The sequence below is a fragment of the Oncorhynchus clarkii genome, chromosome 16, assembly GCF_045791955.1.
Source record: "Oncorhynchus clarkii lewisi isolate Uvic-CL-2024 chromosome 16, UVic_Ocla_1.0, whole genome shotgun sequence".
NCBI lineage: Eukaryota > Metazoa > Chordata > Actinopteri > Salmoniformes > Salmonidae > Oncorhynchus > Oncorhynchus clarkii.
In genome coordinates, this window is record NC_092162.1 from 66,788,237 (window position 1) to 66,799,525 (window position 11,289).

The 11,289-nt window shown below is 44.9% G+C and overlaps 1 protein-coding gene across 1 annotated transcript in view; it reads right to left on the reverse strand.

The window, feature by feature from the left end:
- LOC139368942 (kelch domain-containing protein 8B-like) overlaps positions 1–9,686 on the reverse strand; it is a 162,789-nt gene extending 153,103 nt beyond the window's left edge. Inside the window, exon 1 of the mRNA XM_071108448.1 lies at positions 9,124–9,686. Within this exon, the coding sequence (XP_070964549.1) occupies positions 9,124–9,514 (391 nt within the window). The 5' untranslated portion in view covers positions 9,515–9,686. The remainder of the gene's footprint in view (positions 1–9,123) is intronic.
- Between the last annotated feature and the right edge of the window lie 1,603 nt (positions 9,687–11,289).

Below are 11,289 nucleotides of genomic sequence, written 5' to 3' on the forward strand. Positions count from 1 at the left end.
CTCCTTGCAAAACAGCTCGAGCTCAGTGAGGTTGGATGGAGAGCATTTGTGAACAGCAGTGTTCAGTTCTTTCCACAGATTCTCGATTGGATTCAGGTCTGGACTTTGACTAGGCCATTCTAACACCTGGATATGTTTATTTTTGAACCATTCCATTGTAGATTTTGCTTTATGTTTTGGATCATTGTCTTGTTGGAAGACAAATCTCCGTCCCAGTCTCAGGTCTTTTGCAGACTCCATCAGGTTTTCTTCCAGAATGGTCCTGTATTTGGCTCCATCCATCTTCCCATCAATTTCAACCATCTTCCCTGTCCCTGCTGAAGAAAAGCAGGCCCAAACCATGATGCTGCCACCACCATGTTTGACAGTGGGGATGGTGTATTCAGGGTGATGAGCTGTGTTGCTTTTATGCCAAACATAACGTTTTGCATTGTTGCCAAAAAGTTCAATTTTGGTTTCATCTGACCAGAGCACCTTCTTCCACATGTTTGGTGTGTCTCCCAGGTGGCTTGTGGCAAACTTTAAACAACACTTTTTATGGATATCTTTAAGAAATGGCTTTCTTCTTGCCACTCTTCCATAAAGGCCAGATTTGTGCAATATACGACTGATTGTTGTCCTATGGACAGAGTCTCCCACCTCAGCTGTAGATCTCTGCAGTTCATCCAGAGTGATCATGGGCCTCTTGGCTGCATCTCTGATCAGTCTTCTCCTTGTATGAGCTGAAAGTTTAGAGGGACGGCCAGGTCTTGGTAGATTTGCAGTGGTCTGATACTCCTTCCATTTCAATATTATCGCTTGCACAGTGCTCCTTGGGATGTTTAAAGCTTGGGAAATCTTTTTGTATCCAAATCTGGCTTTAAACTTCTTCACAACAGTATCTCGGACCAGCCTGGTGTGTTCCTTGTTCTTCATGATGCTCTCTGTGCTTTTAACGGACCTCTGAGACTGTCACAGTGCAGGTGCATTTATACAGAGACTTGATTACACACAGGTGGATTGTATTTATCATCATTAGTAATTCAGGTCAACATTGGATCATTCAGAGATCCTCACTGAACTTCTGGAGAGAGTTTGCTGCACTGAAAGTAAAGGGGCTGAATAATTTTGCACGCCCAATTTTTCAGTTTTGATTTGTTAAAAAAGTTTGAAATATCCAATAAATGTTGTTCCACTTCATGATTGTGTCCCACTTGTTGTTGATTCTTCACAAAAAATACAGTTTTATATCTTTATGTTTGAAGCCTGAAATGTGGCAAAAGGTCGCAAAGTTCAAGGGGGCCGAATACTTTCGCAAGGCACTGTATGTAATTTATAATGACATAGAGTAAAGAAAACCACGTTCGTAGCACCCTCTGAGTTGCCCCATTTTTCTCTACATTGTACAGCAGTAAGTGAGTGAACGCCCTAAAATATATATACAAATGATTTGATGAAACATTGAATTTGGCTTTAACTGCCATAGCCCATAGAACCACATTAAATAAGATAGAAATAAATGGCAGATCATAAAGTCTATGTGATGCAGAGAACCTTGAGAAGCCAGTTTTAGCACCCATAAATGTCATGAAAGATAGATTTATAGTATAAATGTACACCCTAGAGATTTCTGATATCTCTCAGATATAGGTCAGACACTTCAAAACCTTGTTCCTTAGGATTTATTTTATGGTTTATAACTCCTTTAAGATTCATTTTTACAGCACCAGTACCCCAGTCCCTCTAGGATTTCGCTGGTATCTTTCGTTGATATTTGCAGATAAAAATGCTTAATTTTGCTGCAGCAATTCTGACATTTTTTTCATGGCAATATGCTATGATTTTGTTCCAATTTGTCAGTGGTTGAAATTATGAGTCCTATTTTTGTACTGCGGTGATGGATCAGTTTTATGTGATTACATTGCAATGATTTTATGAGGAAATACTGCAATTGGTCAAATTTACAAGCCCTCGCATAATATGCAGGAAATGGTTGATTATGCAAAAAAAAAAGTTGCATTCGCAGAATCCATGAGGGACTATAACCATCAAACTCTGGAGCTCAAAGCTCCACTGCATTCTTTAATTGTTCCTAGTTTCTAATCAGGGACTGACTTAGACCTGGGACGGGTGCAATGTGTGCAAGTCATTATCAGGTAGAAAAGAAAAACATCAAGTTTTGAACCTCCAACACACTACCTGTCACGGCCATCAAAAGAAGTGGAACAAAGTACAGCGTGGTGAGCGTACATTTTATTTTATTTTATTTTAAAATGTCGCCAACAAAACAACAAGCGAAAGACACAACCGTGAAGCTTACAGGGCAAAGAGCCACTAACAAAGTTAACTACCCACACTGAAAGGAGGGGAAAAGGGCTGCCTACTTATGATTCCCAATCAGAGACAACGATAGTCAGCTGTCCCTGATTGAGAACCATACCCGGCCAAAACATAGAAATAAAGAAACATAGAAAACAAAACATAGAATGCCCACCCCACATCACACCCTGACCTCACCAAATAGATAAATAAAATGGTTATCTAAGGTCAGGGCGTGACACTACCACTTTATCTGTGATTGAAATGTACTGTGAAACAAAAATATCCTACTGCACATGAAAAAAATGACTTTTTCGTGTGCCTGTCACAATGTTCCAATAAGCAATTTGTGTCTATTTCATAATAATGTGTGATAGTGGGTTAGGACCTCGTAGGGTAAGAGTTAACCATGGACTATAACATCCTCACGCTTTTGTTAGCTCACTCAGGCTCATAGAACTCCTGGCCTGGCTCCTAGAACTCCTGGCCTGACTCCTAGAACTCCTGGCCTGACTCCTAGAACTCCTGGCCTGACTCCTAGAACTCCTGGCCTGACTCCTAGAACTCCTGGCCTGACTCCTAGAACTCCTGGCCTGACTCCTAGAACTCCTGGCCTGACTCCTAGAACTCCTGGCCTGGCTCCTAGAACTCCTGGCCTGACTCCTAGAACTCCTGGCCTGGCTCCTAGGACTCCTGGCCTGACTCCTAGAACTCCTGGCCTGACTCCTAGAACTCCTGGCCTGACTCCTAGAACTCCTGGCCTGACTCCTAGAACTCATGGCCCGGCTCCTAGAACTCCTGGCCCGACTCCTAGAACTCCTGGTCTGACTCCTAGAACTCCTGGCCTGACTCCTAGAACCCCTGGCCTGACTCCTAGAACTCCTGGGCTAACTCCTAGAACTCCTGGCCTGACTCATGCCTTCCAATAGTTTAGTTATGGCATTACATACATCTATTCTATCTATACTTGATGATCGTATTATGGTAATAGTAATGGTATCCCCCCCCCCCCCCCACCTTGACGTTTGTGTTTCTGCTCTTCGGGTGACATCACATTCATTATGGGTGACATCACATACGTTATGGGTGACATCACATACATTATGGGTGACATCACATACATTATGAACGCACAACAGAATCCTGTCAGTCAGCAAAATTGATGAGCATTGTGTGTGCATAAGGTGTGGACGAGTCAGTACGAGACTGTATAAAATCAGTGTCTCAGTGACACTGTGCTGTGCTGATGCCCTTAAGAAAATAGCTTGACCTCATCTAGTGAAATAGCCAGAGGAGACGAATGGGTCTGGGGGGGGGTTCCAGTAGTTGTTAAATAGACTGGTTTATTTAGTGTAGCTAGTGTAGAGTGAAGGTGTACTTCAGCTACGATCTGAAACTGCCTCTGAGAATGTAATGTTCTATTACCTACTGGATATTATTCTATTAGGCTCTGATTTTAGATAAGGGTAATTCATATCCCTAGATAGAGAGGAGGCTGTGTAAGCCACTGTGAATGTGGAGGTTAAACAATGTGATTCTGTCAGCTTGGCGCTCCTTCCCACCCCAGACGATACAGTATCCCTGCCTCGTGCTAAGGTTAAGGCTGTCTAGTCCACAGTGCAGAGGCACAGCACAGGCATCCAAATCCCCCCCACCCCTCCTCTCTCCTGGGTGAAGGAAACATCCCATCCGGAAAGGGAAATGAGCTTGAGAAGCTGCAGTGCAAAGCATCAGCCACACACACACACACACACACACACACACACACACACACACACACACACACGCACACACACTCCCTCTTAAGATACTTCACTAGCAAACTTTCTCTTTGTGGTGGGTTTATTTGCTCTCTCCCTGAGCATCACGTCAGCCACAGTAAAGCCCTGGGGTTTCTACCATAATATAAGTAGCTTTGCTGGGAGTGTGAGTGTGTGTCAGGATAGGGCAGCCAGCCCCTACAGACAAGATAAAGAGGGAGACTTCACTGTCTGGAGACCTCTGACTTTGTATTTAATTAAAATCCAACCTAATCTAAAGACAGCATTATTTAATTGCCAAAGTTATGTGATTTTACAAGTTTTTAAGCACAGAGGATCAGGTTTCAGAAGCTGTGAAAAAAAAATACTTAAATCACATGGGCTGTACTGTGTCTCCCAGAATAGCAGGCATTATGCTTCAGCAGCATACATCAACATTTTTCCTATTAAGGTCTGGTGTACAGACAGATTATCACACATGGGAGGAGGGCGGGAGGAGGGCGGGAGGAGGGCGGGAGGTGGGTGGGCGGAGGGCGGGCGGTGGGGTAGGGGATAGAGAGGAGGAAACATTACTGGGATAGAGAGGAGGAAACACTACTGGGATAGAGAGGAGGAAACACTACTGGGATAGAGAGGAGGAGACACTACTGGGATAGAGAGGAGGATAGAGAGGAGGATAGAGAGGAGGATAGGGAGGAGGATAGAGAGGAGGATAGAGAGGAGGATAGGGAGGAGGATAGGGAGGAGGATAGAGAGGAGGATAGAGAGGAGGATAGAGAGGAGGATAGAGAGGAGGATAGAGAGGAGGATAGGGAGGAGGATAGAGAGGAGGATAGGGAGGAGGATAGAGAGGAGGATAGAGAGGAGGATAGAGAGGAGGATAGAGAGGAGGAAACATTACTGGGATAGAGAGGAGAAGACACTACTGAGATAGAGACAATGAGCTCCGATGCGAACCTAAACTGGCTCAATTACTGCTGCAGGCACACAGACAATTCTGAAAGCCCCAAAAACACGCATCAAGATAAATGAGACTTTTTGAAGACCAAAGGAGTCTGCGTCAGTTGTCTGCCACCTGGACAAATGGACAAAAGGCTGTGGTCAGAGGTTTACCTCTCGACAGTGTACGCTCATCCTACCATAATGCACATCACCAAAGAGGCCTCACTGGGTTTCATTCATGTGTGTGTGTGTGTGTGTGTGTGTGTGTGTGTGTGTGTGTGTGTGTGTGTGTGTGTGTGTGTGTGTGTGTGTGTGTGTGTGTGTGTGTGTGTGTGTGTGTGTGTGTGTGTGTGTGTGTGTGTGTTTTAGACACAATGTAGAGTCCATGGCTCGACGAACTTGAGGCTGTTCTGAGGGCAAAAGCGACGCAACTGAATATTAGGAAGGTGTTCCTAATGTTTTGTAAACTCAGTGTATATGACTGTATTTTTGCATATTAAGAAGTATGCCTTAAAAGTCCTGCTGTTCTTATTAAAAACGTAGTTATGAGATCAGTGTTTTCAGGCTGTAAGATATAAAGATCTTCAAAACATTAATTCATTACAATCTTTTTGTTGTATTCATGAGTGTCCCAGGGGACACAGGGGACACTGGGGACACTGCCACAGTGGCTTCATGTCCTGCAGTGTCCTGCAGTGTCTGTCTGTCTGCCATCTGACAGACTGGAGGGTGGCCAACAACACAGGGCCAACAACGCAGTTCTCTGTCTTAGAGAAACCACGCCATTTTCTATCTCACTTATTTGGGTGTTGTTGTTATTCACACAACAGTGGCACTGTAAAGGAGCTGCAGAACACATACGAAACAAGCCATCAAGACAATATGTTCAGATCGACCCAAACTTAAATCCTGTGTTCAGATTGACCCCCAAAAAACAGCCTTTTAGCATATCATACAAAGTGTTTGAGACCCTACCTGCTTAGCATAATAAATTATCCAGCTAGCAAGAACCAAAGCGTGGTGCCACCAAACGGGGACATAACAGACAATATAAGTGAGCCAAGTGCTTTGCAGTAATTGCCAGAGGAAGTTCTAAAACATGGTGGAAATATAACCTGGTGGGACGACAGCACTGTGAAACTGCTTTTTAATCAGGCTAGTAGCAGGCCGGCCAATAGGGAAGGCATGACAGTTCATCAAAACACTACAGCCAGTGTTTGGAATAATCTTAGAAATGAGGCTCATATGAAGTAGAAAGGAAACAGCCACAATAAAAAAAAACTTAAGCCCAGGGGCGGTTCCAGGCATATGCAACACAAGCGGTCGCTTAGGGCCCTCAGCTGCTAGAGAGCCCTCCGGCCAACAAGAAATAAATAAGAATAATAAACATTTTAGGAACTCAACTAAGGAGAGCATAAAGAGTAGAATAAACCAGGTGCCATTTCAACATTTGTTTGTGCTTCAGCAGTATTTTTCTTGTTACTGACAGTCACTTAATGGTAGTTAGTCTAGCCAGGTCTCTAAGCTTGTAGTCATGGCCGAATACTGCAAGAGCCCTAACCTCCAGGGGGCCCTGACCTCCAGGGGGCCCTGACCTCCAGGGGGCCCTAACCTCCAGGGGGCCCCATTGATTTTGTTAGTCATTCTCACTCAGATATCATATTGACATGGCATAAATCATGACAAAATGTGTAGAATTGCATGAAATTAGCTTTAAAATAACAATTTATCTCCACCCCATGTCAAAAATGTGTAGAACAACAGGAAGAGAGTAGAAAAGGGCCTAACCCCCGTCTTCAGCGTTCACTGCAGCTGATGCAGCACCAGCTATAAGTAGGGCCATGTTTTCTGCACAATCACTGTGACACGGCAAGATAGTATCCTGTATTTTAAGCCTTTTCCAGAAATGAGAATTACATCAAACATGAAAGCGATTGTCTGAGGATGGAGCTGGACCATCTGACATAATAAAGATAAGGGGACAGTTTGATGAAAAAGCTTTAAATAAAAAGGTTAAAATCCAGGCATGTCGCTTGATGGCGTGAAACAAAGCCCTGACAGCAACAGAAGAGGAGGTAGTCACAGGTTGGCAAGGCGACGTAACCACTGTCACTCTAAATACAATGCTGTTGTAACTTTTGCTCCCTGGGTGGCTCTTCGCCTCCAACACACACACAATCTTGCTGACTCACATCTAAAAAAACAAACTTACACCCAGTTGTTGCCAAGCAACAGCAATGCTCGCTTGAAAATAAATCAAGATAAAAAAAAAACTGTGGAAGGTGAGAGGAGGGGGGGTGGGGGGGGTGGGATACAGCTGTGTATTGTGCATGATGTTCTGGAGGGTCGAGGGAGGGGCTGGCCTCAAGAGCCCACAGCCAATCATCTGCCAGAGAGTGAGAGAGCCATCAGGAAGCATCAAGAAGTTGAGATGTTGGGAAGCTTAGAGCACAGGTCAGAGCCTCAGCTCTGCTTATTATACACATCACACACACACACACACACACACACACACACACACACACACACACACACACACACACACACACACACACACACACACACACACACACACACACACACACACACACACACACACCACTTTCAGGCCTTATTGCTCTGACACACAGTAAGATGTAACACTGACATGGAGAAGAACTCTATTAAAACACTATTGAAGTGGATGTTTTAACATTTAACCAGACCTGGGTTGGATTATTAGTTATTTAAAAGACTTATTTTATGTGTATTTTAATATTCTTAAAATAATGTGGCCCAAATCAACTACTTCTATTGGAAGTATTTTAAAGTATATAAATAGCATAATATTTGAAAGTATTTTCAAATACTTATTTCAAATACTATTTTCAACAATGCAGTAATCAATAACAATGTAATACAAAAAAAAAAAGTTTGAAAAAAAGAAGAAAAACACAAGATAAAAAACCAAGATGGAGTGTATCACAGACAAGGAATTAAACAGAACAGCATCTAATGTCTCTGAAGAAAGACGAAGAACCGTGTTTAAACGTGACTTCACTCTCTTTCCTATCCAGCGATACTTTTGAAAACCAAAGGCTTACAGTATTAGTATGTTCAGACAGCTGTGTAGAAACAAACTGAAACAGAAAACCAAACGAAAACAACACTGGTGCTTCGCCTGCTGTTTTCTATCACCAGTACTATCGCTCAGTACTATGACCATGAAAGGTCATTGTATTGCAGCCGTCTGCTAAGTAGTGTACTCACCATCTCAGAACGGAAGCTGATCATGTACGTAAACAGAAAGCAACAAGGAAAACTGCAGAGAAACACTCAAAGCTAAACAGCCACATATCTTCTCTCTCTCCAGGGGCTGTTCAAACTGTATAACATTCATCACCTGAGAACTACCAGGCCTCGGGGAGATCTAAAAAAAAAAGGCTTTTTGTCTATCCAGTATGGTTACTTAATCAGGATGAGGCAATCTTCTACAGCTTGAGAAAACAGAAGCTCCTGACTATGCACTACAATCTTAAAGATCTTAGTGACACTCTAGTCAATTAGAAATTAACAGAAATCTGCTCCTGAGAAAGCTTAAAGGAATACTGGGAGATTCTGGAAGTTCTACATACATTGTGTAGAAGACCATTGGCTAGAAGGTATTGTCGAATCAGAAGTTCTACATACATTGTGTAGAAGGCCATTGGTTAGAAGGTATTGTCGAATCAGAAGTTCTACATACATTGTGTAGAAGGCCATTGGTTAGAAGGTATTGTCGAATCAGAAGTTCTACATACATTGTGTAGAAGGCGATTGGCTAGAAGGTATTGTCGAATCAGAAGTTCTACATACCCAGGGTTAGATGAACTCGTGGATACCATTTGTATGTCTCCGCATGCGGTATGAAGCAAGTTAGAAGTTGTTTCGCGAGACAATGCTAACTAGCGTTAGCGCAATGACTGGAAGTCTACAGATACGGTAGCATCGCGCAGTATCTCTTTAACAATGCTGTGGAGAGCTTTTTCCAGTACTGAAGATAATTCCTTATCCTATTTGTTAAGTGGGGGTTTTAGGGTCTCAATCTGATTTTGTATCATCCTGTTGCAGCAGTCGTACAGTACCGTATAAGGTGGACTCTTACCTTTCTCTATAGAGGTGATGCCCATGGAGGGCTGTCCCAGACTGGCCCTCCTCTCCCACTTGCCCTCGTCAGGGTTGTAGACCTCCACGGAGGACAGGGGGCTCTGCTGGAGGTCCATGCCCCCCATCACCATCACCTGACCCCCCAGGGCCACCGCCGACGCCCCCGCCCGGGCTGTAGGGAGCGGAGGAAGCTGGGTCCATGTCTGGCTCTCTATGTCCAGCACCTCAGCAGTATCTAAAGGCAGGCCTGTTTCACTGCATCCTCCCAGAACATAGAGCAGGCCACCGTGGAACACAGGGGTGCAGTAGACCCTGCATGAGGACATGGGGGGGAACACCTCCCAGTACAGGGACTTGACAGGGCTCACTGCCATCTCAAGTACAGGCATCTCTCCTGAGGCTGGCAGTGGTGGTGGGTCATTACAACACGGATGGGGTGGGGCGGGGGGATAAAAAACAGACAAACAAAAACAACAAAGAGAGAAGCAGGGGCACTGCGGAACAGCCTCCTTTCTTGCTGCGCTGCTACATGATGCCCTGTCTAAAACGAGAGAGGGCGTGAGAGAGAGAGAGAGAGAGAGAGGGGGAGGGACAGAGAGATAGACGGGGGGGAGGGACAGAGAGAGAGAGAGGGAGTGTGACAGAGAGAGAGAGAGAGAGAGAGAGAGAGATAGAGATAGAGGGAGTGTGACAGAGAGAGAGTGTGTGACAGAGAAAGAGAGAGAGAGAGAGAGAGCACGAGAGAGAGAGACAGCGGGAGCGCGAGAGAGAGCGAGAGAGAGAGGGAGTGTGACAGAGAGAGAGAGAGAGAGTGAGAGAGCGAGCGAGAGAGTGACAGAGAGAGGGAGAGAGAGAGAGAGAGAGAGAGGGGGGAAGGACTACCTCAGCAATCTGCCAGATGCCTCCACTCCACTCCACCAAATGATTTATTCATTTATTACTGATCTTTTAGTGCAGGGGACCATCTGCCCTTTCTTTCCCTGTATTCACTCCATCCAAGGGCTTTTATTTTGGTTTAACAAAAATCACTGCAGTTGATTAGTGTGTGCTACTCTCCAGGGAGGAATATGTTTTGTGAAGGCTTCCTGTGGCGAACACACTTAAAAGGTGTGCCTGGCTTTATGCATAATCCCTGTGAAACGTTATTGTCAAGTGGGAGATTGAGTAAGATCATAAAACTGGGGAGTAAAATGAACCTGTGATCACGTTCTCAGCCAAAGGCAATTATCATGGGCTCCAGCTACTATATGAATCGGGTGAAGAGGGTAATGACAAAACGAAGAAAAACCAAACAAAGTCTTTAAATGAAAACTCTTGAGTATAATGGGAACAAGCTCTCGGGGTCGGACAGAATCTTTCTAATCAGACCAAAACGCTAAATCCCAGGAGGCAGCTGTCAACGGTCAACTGGGGCTGAAGAGTACCGTCTGTCCCACTTGGACACAGCGAGGCTCCCACAGAGATACCTGGCCTGTGTAGAAGAAGAGAAAACAGCCAGGCCTCTGACCCTGTGGAAGATTCAGCCGTGGACAGCCAGCGCTGTGACATTTACAGTCAGGGCCAGGCCAGGAGGTCCAGGGGGGAGGTAGAGATCTGGAACAGCACGACCCACACACCAGCAGCACGACCCACTCCAAAGGTCACTGCTTCCACTGGGACTTTCAGGAATCGGATGGCACTGACAGAAAGTGTCATTGGCGCACAAGCATTGTTAATTATTTAAACGGAGAGAGTACGTGACAGGAATGGGTGTTGTGGAAGGAGAGGTAAATAAAAGGTATAGGGAAGAGAAGTGAAAAAAGAGGGAGATACAAGTTTTTAAAAAGATAGAGGGGGGGGGGGGGGACAGGAAAAGACAGGTATGGGTAGATGTAGAGAGATCCTTAGAGACACGCTGGTGCGAGGCTACTGGAGTCTGAGTCCATCTAAAACAGCTATGATGAGAATGCAGGTAGTCGTTTGTCGACTCGGAGAGAGCGGACACAGATATCTCAGATGAGATCCCCTGGTGTGTTTACAGAATGAGGAGGCTCTATCAGAGGAAACCCCCCCCCCCCCCCCCCGTCAGCTTCTGCACAGCCTTCACAGGTGTATCTTCCTCTTAGGCTTCGTGTGTATCCATCTCGGACACACTCTGAACACTCCGGAACTCTGGGCCTTGTTG